The sequence below is a fragment of the Clytia hemisphaerica genome, unplaced genomic scaffold (genome assembly GCF_902728285.1).
Source record: "Clytia hemisphaerica strain Z4C2 unplaced genomic scaffold, Clytia hemisphaerica genome assembly, whole genome shotgun sequence".
In the NCBI taxonomy this organism is placed as follows: Eukaryota; Metazoa; Cnidaria; class Hydrozoa; order Leptothecata; family Clytiidae; genus Clytia; species Clytia hemisphaerica.
The window spans coordinates 44,433-66,069 of NW_027103434.1; the positions used below are offsets into that span (position 1 = coordinate 44,433).

General features: G+C 37.0%; 2 protein-coding genes across 2 annotated transcripts in view; both read left to right on the forward strand.

Moving 5' to 3' along the window:
- The window catches only part of LOC136798111 (WD repeat and FYVE domain-containing protein 3-like), a 31,086-nt gene extending 13,473 nt beyond the window's left edge, over positions 1 to 17,613 (forward strand). The window contains exons 17-61 of the mRNA XM_067054696.1: positions 345 to 506; positions 612 to 800; positions 1,199 to 1,416; positions 1,583 to 1,756; positions 1,961 to 2,124; positions 2,232 to 2,417; positions 2,538 to 2,699; positions 3,148 to 3,340; positions 3,590 to 3,664; positions 4,491 to 4,577; positions 4,757 to 4,957; positions 5,047 to 5,135; positions 5,330 to 5,385; positions 5,591 to 5,641; positions 5,756 to 5,852; positions 5,993 to 6,073; positions 6,216 to 6,293; positions 7,551 to 7,683; positions 7,833 to 8,012; positions 8,851 to 8,933; positions 9,026 to 9,070; positions 9,187 to 9,410; positions 9,554 to 9,614; positions 9,740 to 9,828; positions 10,192 to 10,301; positions 10,578 to 10,726; positions 11,377 to 11,494; positions 11,621 to 11,727; positions 11,910 to 12,063; positions 12,296 to 12,387; positions 12,506 to 12,718; positions 12,973 to 13,135; positions 13,362 to 13,432; positions 13,743 to 13,823; positions 14,112 to 14,204; positions 14,464 to 14,529; positions 14,648 to 14,725; positions 14,987 to 15,091; positions 15,236 to 15,358; positions 15,517 to 15,576; positions 15,804 to 15,960; positions 16,139 to 16,244; positions 16,383 to 16,453; positions 16,548 to 16,671; positions 16,765 to 17,613. Coding sequence (XP_066910797.1) covers positions 345 to 506; positions 612 to 800; positions 1,199 to 1,416; positions 1,583 to 1,756; positions 1,961 to 2,124; positions 2,232 to 2,417; positions 2,538 to 2,699; positions 3,148 to 3,340; positions 3,590 to 3,664; positions 4,491 to 4,577; positions 4,757 to 4,957; positions 5,047 to 5,135; positions 5,330 to 5,385; positions 5,591 to 5,641; positions 5,756 to 5,852; positions 5,993 to 6,073; positions 6,216 to 6,293; positions 7,551 to 7,683; positions 7,833 to 8,012; positions 8,851 to 8,933; positions 9,026 to 9,070; positions 9,187 to 9,410; positions 9,554 to 9,614; positions 9,740 to 9,828; positions 10,192 to 10,301; positions 10,578 to 10,726; positions 11,377 to 11,494; positions 11,621 to 11,727; positions 11,910 to 12,063; positions 12,296 to 12,387; positions 12,506 to 12,718; positions 12,973 to 13,135; positions 13,362 to 13,432; positions 13,743 to 13,823; positions 14,112 to 14,204; positions 14,464 to 14,529; positions 14,648 to 14,725; positions 14,987 to 15,091; positions 15,236 to 15,358; positions 15,517 to 15,576; positions 15,804 to 15,960; positions 16,139 to 16,244; positions 16,383 to 16,453; positions 16,548 to 16,671; positions 16,765 to 16,891 — 5,446 coding nt within the window. The 3' untranslated portion in view covers positions 16,892 to 17,613. The remainder of the gene's footprint in view (positions 1 to 344; positions 507 to 611; positions 801 to 1,198; positions 1,417 to 1,582; positions 1,757 to 1,960; positions 2,125 to 2,231; positions 2,418 to 2,537; positions 2,700 to 3,147; positions 3,341 to 3,589; positions 3,665 to 4,490; positions 4,578 to 4,756; positions 4,958 to 5,046; positions 5,136 to 5,329; positions 5,386 to 5,590; positions 5,642 to 5,755; positions 5,853 to 5,992; positions 6,074 to 6,215; positions 6,294 to 7,550; positions 7,684 to 7,832; positions 8,013 to 8,850; positions 8,934 to 9,025; positions 9,071 to 9,186; positions 9,411 to 9,553; positions 9,615 to 9,739; positions 9,829 to 10,191; positions 10,302 to 10,577; positions 10,727 to 11,376; positions 11,495 to 11,620; positions 11,728 to 11,909; positions 12,064 to 12,295; positions 12,388 to 12,505; positions 12,719 to 12,972; positions 13,136 to 13,361; positions 13,433 to 13,742; positions 13,824 to 14,111; positions 14,205 to 14,463; positions 14,530 to 14,647; positions 14,726 to 14,986; positions 15,092 to 15,235; positions 15,359 to 15,516; positions 15,577 to 15,803; positions 15,961 to 16,138; positions 16,245 to 16,382; positions 16,454 to 16,547; positions 16,672 to 16,764) is intronic.
- Positions 17,614 to 17,755: 142 nt separating this feature from the next.
- On the forward strand, positions 17,756 to 19,830 carry LOC136798115 (solute carrier family 2, facilitated glucose transporter member 8-like). Its single transcript, XM_067054701.1, has 4 exons — positions 17,756 to 18,001; positions 18,128 to 18,334; positions 18,476 to 18,785; positions 18,931 to 19,830. The coding sequence occupies exons 1-4, from the start codon at positions 17,804 to 17,806 to the stop codon at positions 19,653 to 19,655; spliced, it is 1,440 nt and encodes a 479-aa protein (XP_066910802.1). The 5' UTR covers positions 17,756 to 17,803; the 3' UTR covers positions 19,656 to 19,830.
- The last annotated feature ends 1,807 nt before the right edge of the window (positions 19,831 to 21,637 follow it).

The window sequence follows — 21,637 nt, forward strand, 5'->3', positions numbered from 1 at the left end:
ATAAATGTGACGTTGGTATTGAGGTGTTACTCTCTTTTTAGAGAGTCTTTGCCCATTGTGGATTAATTGTGATATGTGAGCACGTTTCTGTATCCAGCTTACTGAACTCTAAAGTGACGAATGTTTATGTTAATTGTAGTGGCAAGAAATGCTGATATAATGTAATATATGTAACATGGAGAATTGACAAGAAAAACACTAGAACGTGCTTTAGAAGGACTTGGAGTGAAGGTAGAGACTCTCTACCTTCGCTCATATATCACTTGAGAGAGAGTGCTGAAAGTCGAATTGCAGATGTAGAAAGATGAACTCGGTATACATTCTTCTTTCTTGTTTGATTGAAGGGACCAGTTGAAGAACATCCAGAGCCTTCGCAAATTGAATTGTGTGACGCGTTTGATACACGTGGTGCAAGATGGTGACATCTCAGAGATGACGTTGAACACAGTGGCAAGTGTGCTGGCTGTATTGCTCAAAAGAACTGGTCAAACCTCTGATATACTCATGTAAGCTCACCAATTTCACAGACTTTATCTATTGAACTTTCCACTTTTATAACATATTCTCAGAATCGTCGTGAAACGATGCTCCCCTCCTTTCGTTTCTTATAGTTTCGGTCAATATTTGGCGAGTACTCTACCTACACAGACGAGCGAACAGCATGTCTTGTTGAATGAAGAATATGAAGATGATAAAGAACTGCAACAAATGAAGACGACCATCAATCAACGAAACGCTCTCCTTGACGTGCTCATCCACCTCCTCATGCAAACCACTGAAGCAAGTGGCATCAACTCCATGTAAACATTCTCATTTTATTTATTTCTCATAAATGCGACAAAACTTAGTCTTCGTTTTAAGTATCCATAGTCTTTTGGTGTTTGTGCATAGTGAGCAAGGAAGTGCAGAACAAATTAGTTTACATTTTCTATTGTATTTAAGCATTTTAACATCCTACTGTGAAAGTTGCGAGCTCCTAACAAAATGTAGCCTGTCTTACCCCTCGAAAGAGCAAGTTTTGCTTTTTGAAACGAGAAATCTGAAGGCTGTCAGTCTAGTGTAAAGAAATACGATTTCTGTGAAGAAATGTTTCAGATATGGAATGGTAACCGTAACAAACCGTACATCACGTTTCTTTCCCTGTGATGAAGAACCTTTTGGTACACTTTCCAAAATGCGCTCTTTGCTTTCTCTTTAGGTTTTGTGAGCAACTTTACAAATCGCTTGGATTTGATTGGTTGCTACTCTTCCTCGGGAACAATGTTCACAAAGAGACAGTCATTCGTGGTTTACGCATGCTATGCAGGATGTTGAGCGATGTTGGCGCGCTGAACAAGTTTCAATCAGGAAGTGCGAACGGCTTTTGGTTGATCGGTTCAGAAGCCTTGACTACAAAGAAGGCAAACGTAGCTGCAGGTCCTGTACTTTCATTTTTTCACTTCTTTACGTTAGTTTGATTTTCTGTCAAAAATACTTGAGTTTAGTTGGAATTCAATGTTGAGAATTTCTCCAACACAGACATCCAAGCTTTTTCTTCATGGAGAGGTTTGATGGAAAATGATAAAGTCGGTCTTTTTTGTAGGTTTCAACGTGACTGAAACAGACGGTGAGGGAATGCGACCCGAGCACGAAGTCAACCATCAATCGTACAAACAAAAAGGAATTCCCCTTTTGACTTACCTCTTGGAAGAACATACAGACCTGGAAGAAGTGTACTTTCTCTTACTTTCACTGCTCATCAAGAGCACCAACATGGGTCCGTCTTCTTTTTTCTTTGCTAACAATTTTTGCTTAACCATCTATTCATTATTTTTCATTATCTCTCGCTGAAATCCCTCTGAGAAACCTCCTTTTAAGGGTTTTTCACGCTTTTGATTGATCAAAGAACTTAATGGAGTGTTTGAAGCTGCCAATGCAATCCTTTGATTCTTACTTCTCCTCGTACTCTCTCAATAAACAGGTATGGGAGCAGGGTTGAAGTTGGACATCAAAACACTTCACTTGATCTTTTGGCCACCTGTGACCGCAGAGAAGATTCGAGAGCAGAAGTTGGTGCAAGTGTATTGTTTAGATGTGGTGCACATTCTATTGCACATGGTCCGAAGATTGATGAGTGAACCTATTGTATGATCGATTCCCTTCTTTCTCTTTTACTATCATTTCATAATCAAAGCTTTATTTTAAAGGTTCATTCTTTGTTATTATAACTTTCTTCCATTTCTTTCTCTCAGCCACATGACAAGCCGAATCACTACCGTGTAAGGTTTCCTGAAGCCATCATCCAGTTCCTGGAATTTTTGTACCAGAATGTTCCAGAGATTTATACGTTCACACAAACAGCAGAATTCCTGTCATCGCTCGCTCTCACTTTGTTCCCTCTGGAAGAAGATAAGGAGTTGCTGGATTTCAATGTCGAGGTTTGACTTCTTCTCAATTTTACCTATAAAATAAAGTTTTGTAAAGTGTGATTACTGACGTACTCAGCCACGAAAGCCTACTGTGATCTATAAGAAAATTTCTTTATCGCTCGTTTTCAGTCGATTGACGACCTGGTTGATGGAGGGATTCCAATCGACAAAACGGGATTATCGGATCATCCCTGTAAGAAGCACGTCATTTCTTTTCTGACTGCCATTATGGTTGATGCTATGTTGCTTACCACTGGAAAGATCAGCACTTTCACTGACACTCTCCTCAACGTATGTTCCTTTTCTTGCTTTCGATTGACACCTTTTTTTGCCTTATTACATTCAATCCATAAACACCCAACACTGCTATAAAGTGCCAACACGGGAATAGCTCAATGACCTGTAGTGAAGCACATGTTGAAGACTTGAAATTTAATTCTTACTGACCACTTCCGAATTCGTGACTTTCGTATGGCTAGTGCAACTGCCAGCAACCGAAAGCCGGTGCTGTTCCCTAATCAACTCCTCGCAATAAGTAGAACAGTTGTACTTGCATTGCAAAATTAAATCTCCGAATATTGAAGATGATAAGAAATATGCTACAATACTGTTGGTCTTATTTTGTTTATATAAGTGCCCTGAAATAAATGCTTAGCAATCCTCTTTTACAAAGATTACAAGGATCAAGAAATAAGGAGAGATTGTTAATTAACATTATGTTATTGCTCAATCACTTCAGTCATTCCCGGTATCCTCATCCACTAACCAACAAGGGAAATTTCAAGCGGAAGTTATCAGCTCCGTCATCAGGGAGTTCACTTCCGGAAAAACCTGGACATCTATGAACCTCACTGCTTCTGATTCCAATTTTCTCAAGTTCTGCATTAATGGTGTCACCTTTGCTGGCAAAGTTGCCGACCGCATGTGGCTGGGTATGTGAGATTGTACTGTAATTGTATGACGAATAAAATGTCATATTATTTTTGATGATGGTGATTGTCATCCATTCAGACAGCTTGGTCTCTTTTCGTATTAAGAACAGTGAGCCCTGAAACTTCATGGACAACATTCGACCTAAAAGAGTTGTATTATACTTCAATTTGAAGAAAATGAAACATTACTTCATATTAAATGAATGAATAAATTGTCAGAAAAGTTACCATTCTTCTTCTTTTTTTCAGGGAATTTGGAGACATTCAAAGAGATTTATAAAGATGTTTTGAAGTTATTGACGCATCTTATTCAGCATCTGGAAGGTATCCCACCTTCCCCACTTTTATTGTTGGACCTACCCCGGTGGAGGTCCTATAAATTAACCTCTGTTCGTCCGTTCGTCCGTCTGTTACCAGCTTTTCTCAGGATTGGCTCATTAGTTCTTTCTGATTTTTGGCACAATGATGCAAAATGACAATACCTAAAATGTGACGAAGCCCGATTTTCAAAAAACATTTGGTTTTTTGGCATTTTCTCAAGATTTTATCTTTGGTTTTTTCTGATTCTTTGCTCAAAGATGCGTATTAACAATGCCCAAAACATGGCCGAGTTCGATTTTTGAGAACAAATTATTTCCGGTAGAAAATGCCGGAAATCGCCGTGTTTGCAGATTTTCATTGGATTTTTTCCTTATATTCATTTCTATGTTTATTACTCAAAAACATTATTGATAACAATGCTCACCATCAAGCATGATTCAATTGTCAATAAAACTGATTTTTGCGACCAGAACTTTCTATTTATTTTTTCCCTACAACCCTTCCCTCTCCCCCCATCAACAATCAAAGATGAATTTATTGCTTTATGTATTTTCGCTAAAAGCTATATTTTCTGACTGATTTTTTTTCCTTTTTCTCCTCGCATTACTATCTAACTTTCATCATCAGGTAGGTCCATTCAGCATCTAGCTTGTTTCTTATGAAAATTACAACATTCGAACTCGTTTTCTTCTTAGCCAACCAGAACCTCCGAGTACTGTTACTCTTTTTCGAAAGAGTGTTTCACGGATTAATCGTCCCTCTCGCACCCATCACCATATGATTATTATCAGAATATGGAAATTCAGTTCTCTTCGTTTAAACATTTCAGGGAGCTCACACAGTTTGGATCAAGTTTATCACTCTCTGAATCGAGTATTACTTTATCAAATCTCAAAGCCCGCTGCTCGATTGACCGGTACGTTTAAAGCATCACTTACTAAGCTATCCAATTATACCTTATTTATAAAAGACGATAGACTAACGTAACATGAGATTACCGTTTAATCACCCAACTTTCCCCGTTTGACCGGCTCTTTATATCATACATCGGATGCTACTTATATGTTTATATGGCTTCATGCTTTCCTTCGACAGAGCAAACTAATGTGTTGGAGTTGTTACATTACCTAACGACCAACAGCAAGATTGTCTTCTCCAACGCCAATAACGAAGAAGAGTTCATCACCTGTCTCACTCATTGGCTCATCGTCGTCGGACTGCAAGAAAAGGCGCGCAAAAACAGTCGCAAAATCTCACTGTCCGATTTCCAAACAGAAGAAGCTACTGAAGTCACAGGTAGAAATGTAGTTTCGTTTCGTTATTCCAATCTTTTTTGCAGATATGCTATGTAAACTTCAACTCTGAAATTACTCCCATTTTTACAGAGTCGAATTCTCGTGACGATGGCTTGTTCAAACTGATCACAGCCGCAGCAGAACGAGTGTGGAACGTCTTCTATCTCCACAAAAAAGATGTAAAAATTCTCACTTATTTTCAAGTCTTCGGACTCATATTATTCCATCCTAATTCTAAAAATATCTCTTTGTGAAATGGCGTTATTTAATGACTCAAAGAATTTCGCTTGCTAACTTTGAATTTCTTTGACTATCGCCTTTGCTCGATTCCCTCACCATATATATGTACATTGTCTGTTGGTTTTCACGGCAGGTTATTGAACAAGTCTTCTCCATTCAATCCTCGTTTGTGGTGTACCAACCTGCAGCGTAAGTAAATATCCTTTATTTTCTTACTGTACATATTATGGGCGAAGCTAAGATTAATACAGGGCACCTTTTCTTATTGGGAATGAGAAAGACAAAAAATGATTAGAAAAATACTCATTTCTTCGTTGATTATTTAATTTGAATCAAGTAATATATTTGTACATCTCGTCTTCAATAACCATTTCGATCACTTTCTTTCTTTCAGTCCCTTTGCATCGTCTGGTCGAACAGCAAGCCTCGACCTCTTCAAAGCCAAGTAACATTTTGCTTCTTTTCCTTTTATTGTAATTTGTATACTTTGTTCTCCTGATGGTAGACTGTGGCAATCTTTTGTGAGTTTTTTAATATTCCATGGTGATTTATCTTTCAGAGAGATGTTGGGTGACCATGCAGCCAAATGTTGGATCAATTTCATCGCAAACGAAGAAAAACGAAAAAATGAAGTCCTTTCTGCTACTTTGAATAAGGTTTCTTCCTTCAATTAGCTGAAATTTTATCCCACTCACTCTATCTGACCCTTCTTTTGTGAATTAAATAGGTAGGTGACAATGTGATATATTGTCTTTGGATGTGACAACTTACTGACCTTTTTCTTTCTTCCCCTCAGTCAGCAACGAAGAAGCTTCCCAACAAAATGTTGAAATCTTTGAAGCGAGAGAAAACAAACGAAGGACTTTTCACCATCCAGGTAAGTGCACTGTTTGTGATGATCCTTGGCACTTCACAATATTGTATTCGTGATATTTGCATGTTTGTTATGATCGTAAACCTTTTATGGTGGAATTGAAGAATTTGTTATTGCGAATGTTTGTTATCCCTCTTCTTGTCAGGAAACGTTGGATTGGATCACAGTTCATTTGAAAGCAGTGAAAGCACTCATCCACATGAAACACTCCAAACATACACAGGTAACCTTCATCACTCTCTCTCTCTCTGAATGACCAATCGAATTGAAAGCTTGTTGCTGGTAGTCTATCACTTGAAAGATTTTCAGCGAACTTTTTGGACCTACCCCGGTGGGGTGGAGGTCCTATAAATTAACCTTTGTCCGTCCGTCCGTTCGTTCGTTCGTCTGTTACCAACTTTTCTCAGGATTGAATCATAGGAATCTTTTGATTTTTGGTACAAAGGTGCAAAATTGTAGTGGCCAAAATGTGACGGAGCCCGATTTTCGAAAAAAAAAATTTTTGGGCTAATTTGGGCCAAAAAACGGCTAAAAACGGGTTTTTTGGACTTTGTGAAAAATTGGATCATTAATTTTTTCTGATTTTTTGCATGAAAGTAGGCTAACATCATTGGTAAAAGATGGCTCAAGCAGATTTTTGCAAAAAAATTTTGTTGGCTCAAAAAACGCATGTTTATCTATAAGAATCACTTTTAATAAGCATACATCGATGTTCTTAGTCAAATTACTCAATTTTTTTATGAGATAGATGCTTTTTTTGCTCACGAGGGCTTACTTTTGAAGAATATGTGTGTTTAGACATGAAATTTTGGTTGCTTGGCGTGTTTTTATAGAAAAACTAACCAAATTCGATATTTTTTTATAAGCACATTATCAATTACTTAGGTATTAGCTTTTCTCGAGATTGGTTCTTTCATTCTTTATGATTTTTTGCACAAAGATGCATAACTATAAACCCTCGAATGTGACGGAGCCCGATTTTCGAAAGAAAATGTTTTTGGGCAAATTTGGGCCAAAAAACGGCTAAAAAAACGGGTTTTTTGGACTTCGTGAAAAATTGGATCACTAATTTTTTCAGATTTTTTGCATGAAAATAGGTAAAAGATGGCTCAAGCAGATTTTTGCAAAAAAAAATTTGTTTGCTCAAAAAACGCATGTTTATCTATAAAAATCACTATTAATAAGCATACATCAATGTTCTTAGTCAAATTACTCAATTCTTTGATGAGATAGATGTTTTTTTGCTCACGAAGTCTTGAATATGAAAGAATATTTCACGATCATAAAATTTTGGTTTCTAAAAGTTTTTTTTATAAGAAACAAACGACTAATTTTAATAGATCGTCACTATTTGTGTTCTGAATGATTTTTTAACGATCATGCTCACGTATATATCAATTATATGTGTTAAATTCATAACCAGGTAGGTCCATAAAAGTATCACTTGTTTCTTTTTAAATTTGCTTCATTTCTTTTGCAGGAGATCTCGATCCGCAATCACAACGCTGAGAAGAATTGGTCCAACATGGAACTTGAACTGATCAGTGAAGGTGGGATATGGGGTCCAGAAAAAGTCAACACGCTTGAAAAGTGGATGTTGGATGACGTCGAAGGTAGGAATATCTTCGTTGATATATCCAAATCGAGTAATGAGTAATCACCGCTATTTTAAATTAAAGCTGCATTATTTGAGAACTTCCTACTTAGTGAGACTAAATAAAAATGTTTAATTAGCTGACGATGTCATTTCCCTCAACCACAGGTCCTTCACGTATGAGGAAACGATTGACGAAGAACGACATGTTTTACACTCACTATCCTTACATCGAACAGGAGAAGGAACAACTCCTCACCAAACACCGAATGGCTTTCAGTCATGACAGCAAAATTCTCTTCCAACTCTGTCAAAAATATACGAATCCAAAAGGGCTACCTGTTACTGGTAAGTTTCTTTGACATTGATGATAGTTTACGTCTGTTGACAAAATTTCTTTGACGCAGAAGTGGATAAATTTTCGCGTGGACTTTTTTTCGCGAATCGAGAATCTTTGCGTGCACAAAATTTCGCTCCTCTTTTTCGCCCGATTCCTTTCATTTCCCTGTTTTGGCCAATTTTGGGATTATGAATATTTTGCGAGGACTAATTTTCGCAAAAACGGTCAAAATTCACGAAAATCGGGCTTAATGGGCCATTCCATTTCATATCCATATAGTGGGGTCGGGTGGATGAACATTTCCATAAGTTATCGGAGAAGAATATCCAGGGGGGGGTTTAACGGAGTATTTTTTTCATTTTTCCAGAAGTAAAAGGTTATTTCGCCAATTTCGCTGTTTTCCAGGGGTATCCAAACATTTCTAAGAATTTTTTTTGTCCACCACCCCCCCCCCTGTTTGTAAATTTAATGGAACAGCCCAATCCACGCGAAACTTAATCCATTTAAGTTGATTTTAGACAAGTGCAAGATTCTTACTTATAGTGATAATCAATACGTAATAGTTATCAAATGTTCTGGAATATTATATTGCTTACATTACTGGAGGAGTGAAATATTTAGCCGACAAGAAAGGGATCCTCCTAGCTATTTAAACACAGTCTCTTTTCATTCACAAGTACTTTTATCGGAATTAGACTTTTAGACGGGATTTACATATTTGACCAGTATGTTCTTTATTGATAAAGAAAAGCTGAGAGGGGGCTCAGAAAATGCAACCTCTTCGTGAATGGTGTTCGATTGAGTTTTTGTAATCAACTTTTGTTTGAATTTTCCACTTGTTTGCAGTTCCAGACAAAGAGAATCCATTCAGTTGGCGTCCACAACTCTACTCATTAGACGGTTTCGAAGCTGAAGATTCTGTCGAAGAGGTAAACAACATTTATTGAGTTTATCACCCAGGTTTGATTTGAAGAAAACATTCTGTAGATTGTGTCGTGAAAAATTATTTCACTTTTTTCAGGTCAACACGCAAACTATCATTCAATTGTTGGAAACTGGCGAAAAGGTTTGATTCTTTGAATTCGTTCCAATCGATCATTTGCAACTCATTTTTTTGCTGTTGATATGACTTGCTTTTTTTCATTTCTTGTTTTGCTTTAATACTGTGTTATTTTTCCCCAGATCTTTTCCATGTATCGATGTGCGAGAGTGCGTGGTTTGGACAGTGCTGAAGGGTTGTTCCTCTTCGGAAAAAACCATTTCTACGTCATCGACGGATTTACGCTGATGTCAGCAGAATCAAAGAAAGGATCGGCAAAAGAGATCAAAGATATTTACACTTTAGCGGAAGGCTCTCATGAACCATTAATACCTGCTGCTAAGGGCAACTCCATTCTCAAGCGATCGTGAGTACTCTGTTTATCTTACAGCTCCAAATCATTCATCTTCATGAAACAATTTGTTTGAAAACACACTTCGTATTTATATTCCTTCAGACCAAGAAATACCAAAAAAATATCGTATGTGACGATAAATCTTCATTTTTCAGCTTTTTCAAATGGGATTTTGACGTCATCAAGGAAGTCCACAAAAGAAGATATCTTTTACAGGTGCGTACTTTTGATATGGGATTCTCGAGTCGATGAAATCTATTGATTACTCTATTGTAATGATCCGATTTCGTACTATAAATATATGTGATTGTGCACGATACTAAGCATACTTTTTTTTGCAGGACATTGCAATTGAAGTTTTTTCAAACGACGGAAGCAATCATCTATTAGTCTTCCCGAAGAAAACAGCGAGGGATAAAGTCTATGATAGGTAACCAGTACCGCGTTCCTATTATGAACCTCCCCCCGTTTTTTTTTATTTCCGAAAATATTTTCAGCTGTCAAAGGTGAAACAGGCTGAAATGCTCTAAATAGCCTGGTTTTTGTCTGTAATCACCTTTTTTTGTGGTCTTTCGATGTACAATTTCCAAACTCTCGGCCATTAGGTCCCCTCTGTTTATTGTATTTTGAAGAGATCTCGGACCCCTCTTTTTATTTGGACTCCCTACTATTCGTGACTTTCGAGTATCTTAAAGGCCTTTTTCAACCATTAAAATAAAGGATTTCATACAATCTGCTCTACTTGCAGCGTACCCTGCTTTTTCCACTAATGATTATTTATTGTTGACCACAGGATAAATCGTGTTTCACCAGCCTTGATCAGCGCTCAAGAATCTGTTGCTGGAATGAGTTCAGATACTGATGTGGAAGTGGGAGCCGGTCTTTTCACTACGCTACTGTCAGGTCAGTTACAAATATTCTATTTTGTAGTACTTTAACAATTAATCATCATGTACTATACAACTCAATTTGCCCTAAAATGCAGAAACATCTGCGAACTTTCATGTTAAATGATCATCATGAGCATCAAAGTAATATAAAAACTTATTCCCTGTGTGATTGAGCTAGTGAAGGGTCTCTCTAGCTGGAAAAGACAAATCATTGGAGGAGTTGTTGAGATTCAGGGGTTTGTTTAAAAATTTATTTTGGTCGACACTCCATATTATGATATTTTTTCAGGTGAGCGATCAGTAACACAGAAATGGGTGCGGGGCGAGATCACCAACTTCCAGTATCTGATGTTCCTCAACACTTTGGCGGGTCGCTCGTATAACGATCTCATGCAATACCCCATCTTCCCATGGGTGTTGAAGGATTACACCAGTCAAGTGAGTTTTTCTTTTGTTATAACCATGGATATGGAAGAGTCTGCTAAATGACGTGCCCTACGTGCCCACGTGCCCTCATTTTTTTAACGTGCCTTCGTCCCCTACGTGCCTGACGTGCCCGACGTGCCTATGTGCTTAAGTGCCCAAAGTTTTGACGTGCCCTCCGAATTTTGACGTGCCCTCGAATTTCGACGTGCCCTCAAATTTCGACGTGCCCTCAAATCTGAATCAAACAAATCTGGTATTTTTATTGTTATTTCTTGTTTTTTTTTCTGAAACGAAACACTTATTTATTCTACCACTCGTTCTCGGACAAAATCTGTTTCGGAAAACTGGCTCAACCGTCAAAAGTATTGTCGGACTTTTTTGCGGTCGGACTAGAAATTGTCGGACTTCTGAAAACTCTCCCTTCTTTTTTAGAGCTTTGTTACTTCAATCAGACAGTAGTCTTTATAAAAAAGGTTGATTTTTGGATTGATTCTGTTGCAGGATTCTTCATATTTTTTTCTTCCAACCTCTTTTAACCTCAACCTCTTATTTACATAGATATGTAGTGTATAATTTATAATAAGCGATAGCTTATTTGAATTAAAGGAGAAAAAAAATTCGCGAATGCTCTTTGTTTAAACTCAGCTTTCTTATTTTTTCAGTTTCTTGATCTGACGGACAAGAATACTTTTCGTGATTTCTCCAAACCGATGGGTGCTCAAGGACCGAACCGTTTGCAGAATTACCGGAAACGTTTCAAAGAATGGGAAGATCCAATAGGTGTGTTTTTTTTTCACGCCTTTACCTTCTCTAAAGTTTTGCGCCCGAGATTTCATCTTCCTTGCCTTTGATCTTCGTATGTTGAATGATTTTTTTTATAATGTGATTACTTTTCATGTTTTACAGGGAAGACACCAGCATACTACTATGGTACTCACTATTCGTCAGCCATGATTGTTGCATCCTTCCTCATCAGACTGGAACCGTTCACTCAATATTTCCTTCGCTTACAGGTAGAACACTACATTCAGATCCCCTCAGAGTTTATTCCATCGAATTCAACAGCACTATTACGATGTTTAAAAGACGAATGCAAAAAATCTCAACAAGAACTTTGAGCATTGTCCAATGAGATAATTATCTATAACTGTCAATTGAAAACTCACCAAAAGTTTTGTCTTTTTTTCAACAATAGGGCGGACATTTCGACTTACCGGACCGTCTTTTTCATAGCATCAAAGACTCGTGGCTTTCTTCGTCAGAATCCAATATGGCTGACATTAAAGAATTGATTCCCGAGTTCTTTTATCTCCCTGATTTCCTGACCAACAAAAATAAGTTTGATCTAGGTAAGATTTTTTTATTTTGCAGTGTACTGTAAGATTAAGTACAAAGTGGTCAAAGTGTAAAGCGAGGTCCTGGTTCCAATCCACTGTTTGGTCTTACCAAGAAAATGAGAAATGGTACTGTACAGAAAAACCAAGTGCTAGAGGAAGAGCACGCAAAGTCCTATGAGGAATTCATTTCTTTCTGGTTTACCATGGCGAACAATACTATTCAATTTACTGTTTGTTCCAAAAGGCACGAAACAAAACGGTGAAGAGCTGGGGGATATCATCCTACCACCATGGGCCAAAGGAGATGCCATCGAATTCATCAGACTTCACAGAGAGGTGCGTTTATTTTTCAAAAATAAAAGTACAACACATTGCCAGGTTTAGATCTCTAATTCTTGTCCAGGGGGTTGAACGATTACCACAAAGATTTACTGTTCTTACACTTGCATTACAGGCCTTAGAATGTGATTATGTGAGTGCACATTTGAACGAATGGATCGATTTGGTATTCGGATACAAGCAACAGGGACAAGCAGCCATCGACGCTGACAACATTTTCCACCATCTTTTCTACGAGAAATCAGTGGACTTGGATCAAATCACTGACCCCACTGAACGAAGAGCTACTATCGCCTTCATCAATAATTTCGGACAAATGCCAAAGCAGGTATTGTATCCAAGATAATTGTAAGCAAGATAATTGATTTTGACAAAACGATGAAAAGATCTTATACTGGTACCTTAGAAGAGAAAACTGAGCTGGATAAAATTGATTCGTCGGGAAGATTTGGGCGCTGTCTTAAAAATCTTTGTCGCCACCCCCTTAAAAACTATTTTGTCACTTACTTCTCGTCACCTTTCCCCTATTAAATTTCCTCCTTTGAGTTGTACGTTCGTCATTGATTTTTCTTTTTCCTGTAGTTATTCAAGAAGCCACACCCAGTGAAGCGTGTGATGCGTTCACAAGACTCCAACAATAGTTTACAAACAGGAACACTACCTTCCACACATCAACACACATACAGTGATAAACTATTCTTCCATCACTTAAGCAGTCTCGTCCCTTCTGTTCAACCTGTCAAAGGTACAACACTCTTCCTATCCATCCACTTTTTATTTATCCTTTCACCCAAACGGATTTGATTTAAAGAAAGAGGCTCTTCCTAGAGTTTACTTTTGCGTCTTCTCGTGTAGCAGTTTACATAGTTGGCAACGATTGTTTTTTCTCAAGAGAGTGCTAAGGAATATTGGGGCAATAGAATTCTCAAATTATCTTGAAGTCGAGTATTTTTACATTCCTTATCTTTTAGAACTAAAGAATGCAGTCGGTCAAATTTTGACGTCCGAGAAATCATTGACTGCCGCCACAGAAATTAATAAGGTATACTCACTTAACGATGTCTTGTTGTGGAGTTGTCGTGTGTGCATTCCTTTTAAAACCTTGCTCAAGTTTTGTTTGTTTTGATTTCCCTTAGTCTCTCCTATTACATTCAAAATAACCTATCCTTTTTGAATTTTGTTTTGTTTTTGTAGTGGTCATATGAGTTGCATGCATACTTTCAGTTAACATTAAAAACTTCAGATACCTTTAATAAATAGAAAAACCGTATTAAACTATTACCGTGTCAATTTTATCAGTTTTGTCAAGCTTTCTTGCTTCGTATGATTTTTACTAAAGTTTCGTTTGATAGGCAATTTTTGTAGGCTCGTTGAATCGCATTGGATGGGGTTATGGTGACTTCAGCTTGCGATACTTCTCCAATGATGAAAAGGTGAGCATTGTCTTAGCAACTGCTTCCTAACTGACGTTAACGGTGTTCGATATGGTGATAAGTTAGTTGAATAGTCCCATCCTGAATCTCGTGATACTTTATAATGTTGGAAATTTTCACAATTTTGCAATCAGCATCACCACTAAAGCTTTAAATTGCTGCTAGGGGACTTTGGCAAAGCTTTTCCTGAAATAAAATGGTGAATCTTTACGTTTGCGTCTGAAAAACTTTACTTTACTGTTTGTAAATAGCGCTGCTTTGAAACTTTTTTATCATTTTCACTCTCAGCTTCTGGCGGTGTTCGAAGGTGTATTTACAGGACAGGTTTTATGTGCAGCATGTTTGGAGAAAAATCAATTTATTACTGGTGGTACAAGCAGTGTAAGTTTTCCTTTAATGCAAATCCTTAATCCTTTTTTCAAATGTCTAAATAAATCTTTCGAGCAATAATCGTCCGTTATTCTCATTAAACGGCAATGGAGTTTTCGCCTAATGACGGAATTCTTTCTCATTGCTAATTTGGATTTCTGTTCCTAAAATGAACCTTATGAGAATCTTTTTTTTAATAAATTATAACTTGAGCATTCCATCGTTACTCGCGAAACCGTTAACAACATTTTCCATTGTTTCATTTCTACAGGCTGTTTGTGTGTGGAAAGTTGACCAGAATGCCAAAGACAAATCTTATTTCTTGTCTCTAGTCAAGGTAAGCTCCAACGTTGTCTATAAAATAGTAAGTTAGTTTAAAACACTAAAGCACACCATAAGACCTTTCCCATTGGCAAAGCTCGTTTGACTCCAACTGCTTTTTGTTTTGTGTTTAGGTATTGCACGGCCACCAAGGAGACGTGTTGAGCGTGGTGGTCTCCAAAGCTTACAATATGATCGTCACTGGCTCTCATGTAAACCAATAATATCAATTTCATTCTTTGTCGACCATGTTGTTAGCGTGATATCTACTAATTCCGGGCATAGAGACACCTGTTTTTACGGAAAAATATAGAAAAATATAACAATAAAAGTTCAGACAGGGACTATTTTTGTAGGAAATTTGAAGAAAACTTCAAAAAATTGTAAATAGTAACTCAGAAATTTCTTATATTTAGCCGTAACTATACACAATTGGTTTGTTCAGCTAGTGTTTGGTTATTTTTGTTTTGTAGGACAAAAGCTGTATCATTTGGGATTTGAGAAAGTTGACGTACACTCGACGTCTTAACATAAGAAGTGGTGGCCCCGTCACCTCAATCGCGATCAACAATAGCACCGTATGTTTTTCGCTGGAATCAACAATTCAACTTCTTTCAATGTTTTCCTGAAGTGAAATAAATAATTTATTTTCTTTTGTTACACTATTTTTTTATCAGAAAGAATGTTTAAAATTTAGGTGTTTTACTACTTGTCGATTGCAGGGCGACATCGTGACATGCGCAGGAACGCATATTTACGTGTGGACAGTGAACGGTGAAATGTTGGTTCAAGAAAACACGTCTCCTGCTATCACTGGTCAAATTCATTGCTGTGTCGTCTCTGAGGTATCAAGCATTATTCTCACTGCAGTAACCCATTAAGCAAATCATTTTTTATAAGGAGACCTTTTTAAAATTGCAATTTTAGACATCCAACAGTACCAGATAATTTAGAAAGCATAACGTGAAAATAAATGTCAATGTTGTTGTTCTTTTCCCTCAAGTTCAATGAATGGGACGAGCAGAACGTCATCATCACCGGATCATCTGATGGCTTGGTCAAGGTACTGTTCATTATTTTCATGTATGAACTTATGTTTGCGTCTGTTTGGTATCAGGGAAGTGCTTGAAAAAATATGAAAAAGAAATTCAAATGTATTTTTTATGCTCTGTATTTCAAAACTCACCATTATTCGAACGGTCCGGGGAGGAAATGAAATCGTTCGAGTTATGGAGATATTCTAGTAGTAGAGGTTTTCTACTGTATAACAGAAATTATTTCTAACTTAAGATGTGGGGAATTCAATTTTGTGATGCGGCTGAACTGGAACCCAAACTGCAAAATGTTTCACTCGGCTCCAGTCCTTCCAAGAAATCGCTCCAGAAAAGTGAAAGCCAAGAATCAAAAGAATACCTACTCGTTGATTATCCCAAATTCGAAAACAGAGGTTTGCTTATTCTTTTGTTTTTTTTTTCAATCGAAATGTTGCGCATTCTTTAACAATGATCGGTACAGGGAGCTTGGTCATTGAAAGGATAGATGCTACTCGTCCTATGTTTCTATTTCGTTCATTTTCTTTGTAAGCAAGTTAATATAAAAAGAACTATTTGTAATTTTTTTGTTAGTGTGGAAACGAAAATTAGTGCTTCGCCACAAGTTGACAATGCACACAGCTTATTCACGAGCTGACAACATGGAACCCGCTTCAATCACTGCACTTGCTATCTCAAGGTATTTTTAACAGATTACATTATTTTGCTTTAAGTAATGAGTTCTTTACTGAAATACAAAAGCAAAATTTTTAAGGGATTTTAATGAAGTTGCAAAAACAACTTTTTTCAATATATGCTGCATTTTTCTTTCATTCAGGGACCACCGTAAGGTTTTCGTAGGAGATAGTCGAGGTCGTATTTACAGTTGGTCGCTCTCTGACAGTGTCGGTAAGTCGTCATACTTCGATGCTTTCTCTTATTTGTTTCATTTCGTGCATTCCTATATAGTTTAATTACAACTACCAATTTTATTTTGCCACAGGAAATATCCTTGATCATTGGATAAAGGATGAAGTTGCTGATGTCTGCAATAATTGCAGCACAAAGTTCACATTTTCCGAACGAAAGCATCATTGTCGAAACTGCGGTCACGTCTTCTGTGGAAAGTAAGTTGTCCTCGTCTACTCCTTTATCACTCCAATCATTTCATATACTTTGAATGAATTGGGACTTCATTTGTTTGTTCTTTCTCATTTTAGATGCAGTCGATATGAATCACCTGTCGTTCATTTAAAAATCTTCAAAGCTGTCAGAGTCTGTGTTAGCTGTTATATTGAATTAAAACGAAAACCTAGTTTTTCAACTAAGTCCACTTTGACTAGGTGAAATGATAATCATTTATCTAAATTGATTTAATGGGGGGAGTATTTTCCCCTTCATTGTATTCCTATCTTTGGGCCAGTATGATTAATTAAAGCGAGCTACAATTTCGAAAAGATAGCAACTAGACAAAAGGAACGGAAAGCTGGCTCTTTTTGTTTTTGTTTGGTTTAATTCCCGATATAAAGTTTTACCAAGAGTAGCACATTATAGGTCGAGTTGTTTAAAAATTATTGAAATGATTAGGTCTTTTTTAATTTTAGTAATAATTATTGAAATCTTTAACAAACAATAATGATATAATTATTTTTTATTATGCTTCATCGTCAAATTTTTTGTCTTTTTTTGTGGAGATTATTTTTTTAACGAATTTATCATTTTTTAGAAGAACCTTGCTGCCAAAAATAGGTTATATTGCGAAATTTATCAATACTTTCATCACAATAGTGGTTCAGCGATTTTTGTTTGAACAGAAAAGTAAATACTCTTCATTCAATAATGAGCTTCTCAAAGCTACGAATGACTTTAACAGCAGGGTTATCTAGTTTTTTTAATCTCACAGAGAATACAATAGTGAGACTTGATTTTCTTGTATGAAAATTCCATTATATTAAATTCATTTCATTTGGAAATGACTTTCAATTATCAAATAAGTATGAAATTAAGTTATTGTAGAATATTTTTTCTGGTATATTTTCATTATAAATATTGGAAGAATTTTACACGAATCCGCCTTGTTCCTTTCTTTTATTGTTCTTTTGCTTTTGAGTAAAATTCGATTTCTCGATTTTCACGTTTAATGATGATGTTCAAAGTGATGTCATCTCTAGAACAGATCTCTGTATTATTTTCATCTCTTTCTCCTTTCAGTGACTAAATGAACAAAGAAAAACCAAATAAAAAACAAGAACATAGAAAATGTCGCACGACGAAGATGGACTCCCTTTATTGATACACGTGCGAGAAAACAATGACAAACTCTTTACCGCCTTCCTGGCGTCAGTCATCGCGTCTCTGGCTTCATTGAACTTTGGTTACGCTCTTGGCTACTCTTCACCAACGCAAAAACAAATGTCTCCAGATCCGCTGGATAAAGATCAATTCTCATGGTTCAGCGTAAATCTTTTTCGACTTAAATCAATGATAGTATTTTATCATGGCATTCACTTTTCGAATCATTATTTCTGTTTAAAGCTGCAAAGGAAGGAATCATAGCATTGACATTATTCTTTCTCCTTTCAGTCAATTGTTGCACTGGGAGCCATAGTGGGAAGTTGGATTGGCGCTTATATGGTGGATAAGTTAGGAAGGAAGATGTCCATCATGTTGAGCGCCTTCTTCTACGTGCCAGGCTGGTGTTTGATAGCGTATGGTAACAGTGTGGGTATGTTGTATGTGGGTCGCATCATCAGTGGTATGGCTGTCGGTATATCTGCTCTTTCTGTCCCCGTAAGTAAGAACTTATCTGAACTTTTCTTAATTTTCAAATATCATCTCACAAACTGAAAGATCTCATACATTCCCAGTACTAATTAAATTGCCTGATTTTACACTTTAATCTTCAATCTTTACACTTTAATTTTCGGGCAGATGTACATTTCGGAGATTGCATCATCACGATACAGGGGTGGATTGAGTTGCATCAACCAGTTGTTCATCACATTTGGTGACGTGGTGGTGTACTCCATCGGTGCCATCCACGCAGTAAAGTGGCAATGGTTGGCTATCATCCCCGTCATCATTGCAACCATAGCTATTCTACTCATGTCCTTCATGCCAGAAACACCTGTCTGGCTGCTTGCCAATCATAAGAAAGGTGAAGCACTTCGAACGCTGGTCTGGTTGAGAGGTTCTTCTTACGATTGTGCATCTGAATTGAACGATCTTCAACTCAACCTTGGTAAGAAATTCCTTCTTCATCCTTACCAATGTCTTTTCGTCAATCAATAAGAATAATATTGAAAGCATAGCCATGTGACATTTTCGCCTTCCAAGACGTTGAAAATAAGTCCAAAACTCATCTATTCATTCTCTTCTCGTTGTAGAAACACAAGAAAAAATATCGTTGAGAGCATTTTTTAGTCCAGTTTTGTATCGACCCTTGATCATTGGATGTATGATGATGGTTTTCCAGCAGATGGTTGGTATCAATGCCATTCTCTTCTTCTGTGATAAAGTCTTCACTCAAGCCGGTATCTCCTGGGATGAATATGCATCCATTGCTGCTATCTGTGTCCTTTTCGCCTTCACCGTCGTCTCCTGCTTGACAGTGGATCGTCTTGGAAGACGTATACTTCTGTTGATTGGTAGTGTCGTTATGTTCGTTTGTATGTTTTTGTTGGGTGTGTATTATGACTTGGCCGATATCTCTGGCAATTCCCCTGGCAATTCCCTCAGAATCTTTGGTCATAAATCTCACACCATCCCTGTATCGCACATTTCGTGGTTGGCCTTACTGTCTGTTTTCCTGTATCTTGCATTGTTTGCCATCGGTTGGGGCCCGTTACCATGGGTACTGATGGGTGAATTGTTTCCACCACGTGCTCGTAGTCAAGCAAGCAGTATGGTAACCATGGTGAACCTCATTTTCACTTTTATCGTTGGAAAAACTTTTGCTTCTTTCACTGATGTATTTAAACCACAAGGCACCTTTTGGTTTTATTCAGGATTCTGTATTTTAAGCTTCCTGTACACCATGTTTTTCGTACCAGAAACGAAAGGCAAAACTTTGATGGAAATCGAACGTATATTTGCCACATCAACACAATAGCGAGTTAACGGTTAAGATGTATGTAAAATGTGGTAGGCTATTGCAAAGTTCCACACTAGCCTATTACATTTTCTTTCTTGATTAAACCAGTAAACTTGACATCGATAGTAGATTGATAGATTTGTATTTTTTAGTACTCAATACATTCATTTTTTTATAACGCGAGTAAATCAAATTTTCACTTTTCCACATACGGTGATTTTTCTGTCTTAATGCAATCGTTAAAATAGCTATTTTGAAGTTGTCGCACTAATGGTGCGATCATGAAGGTAATAAGAATAGATGGAGAGTCGATGCCTTTCGTTCTATTCTGACTTATCAGCGGAAGCAAAAAGCTGTTTGGTTGCTTTGAGATACACTTTTTTATAAGAACATCCGAAATTTTTGAAGCCTTCGGATGTCTTTATTTTCGCCTTTTTTTGTCCATTTTTTAAGAAATCGGGTGTTATTAGGCTTGGGGACACAAGAAGTTTTTCATCGCGTTGGTGCAATACAACGTGCTCCATCCCACCAACACAAGAAAAAAAGTGCGTGTCTCATGGTTTCTTTTTTGGACCTACCTCCGGGTACCCCGGTGGAGGTTCTATAAATTAACCCATGTCCGTCCGTTCGTTCGTCCGTCCGTCCGTTTGTTACCAGCTTTTCTCAGGATTGGCTCATTAGTTATTTCTGATTTTTTGCACAATGATGCAAAATGGCAATGCCCAGAACGTGACGGAGCCCGATTTTTGAGAAAAAATTTATTTGGGCAAATTTGGGCCAAAAACTACCTAAAAATAGGGTTTTTTGGACTTTGTGCAAAATCCTGTCATTACTTTTTTCAGATTTTTTGTACAAAGATGGAGGGCAAGATTCTCTAAAGAATGGCTGAAGTGGTTTTTCCCGGAAAATTCTTATTCGCCTTAAAAAACGGATTTTCAGTATTTTGGGGAAATTCCCTTTAACCAAATAAGAAAATATAGCTTTTCTCAATGTTGACTCATTATTTTTTTCTGATTTTTTGCACAATGATGCAAAATGGCAATGCCTAAAATGTGTCGGAGCCCGATTTTCGAAAAATAATATATTTAGGCAAATTTGGGCCAAAAACTGCCTAAAAATAGGGTTTTTTGGACTTTGTGCAAAATCCTGTCATTACTTTTTTCTACAAAGATGGAGGGCAAGATTTTATAAAGAATGGCTGAAGTGGTTTTTCCTGGAAAATTCTTATTCGCCTTAAAAGACGGATTTTCGTATTTTTGGGAAATTCCCTTTAACCAAATAAGAAAATATAGCTTTTCTCAATGTTGACTCATAATTTTTTTCTGATTTTTTGCACAATGATGCAAAATGGCAATGCCCAAAATGTGACGGAGCCAGATTTTTAAGGAAAATTTTTTTGGGCAAATTTGGGCCAAAAACAGCTTAAAAGGTTTTTTGGGCCTGAATGGTTAAAGTGATTTTCGTATTTGGGGAAACTCCTTTTTACCATTTTACATTATTCAACACACAAGCTTTATTTTTCCATTCTGAATTTTTGTACAATTATTGTCACTTTTTTCTTATTTTCATCTGATGTTAATCATTAGGTAGGTCCATTCAGCATGTTGCTTGTTTTGTTTCAAGGGACTAAAGTGAGAGAAGCACAAAATGCTATTAAAAGAAAAATGGGGCGGAGACACGAGAAAGCGTTTCAGTTTGGTGGGATGGAGCATGTTGCATTACACCAACGCGAAGAAAACTTCTCGTGTCCCCAAGCCTTTAGCTTCCACAAAGCCTTCAAATAACCTTAAACTTGTTCGTAATATTTTGGCCATCAAAGCCTCATGTTGTTATATAGTTTGTTCTTATAAAAAAACGTGTAAGATAATTAATTTTGCGTGTACTCTTGGGACGGTTTAAGATGATAGAATCTGATGAAAAGCCATGTATCGATCATTTCGTCAGAGTATGAAAACCGTTGGCCAGTTAGACGTGAAGATTTTAAGATAAGAAAATTTCAA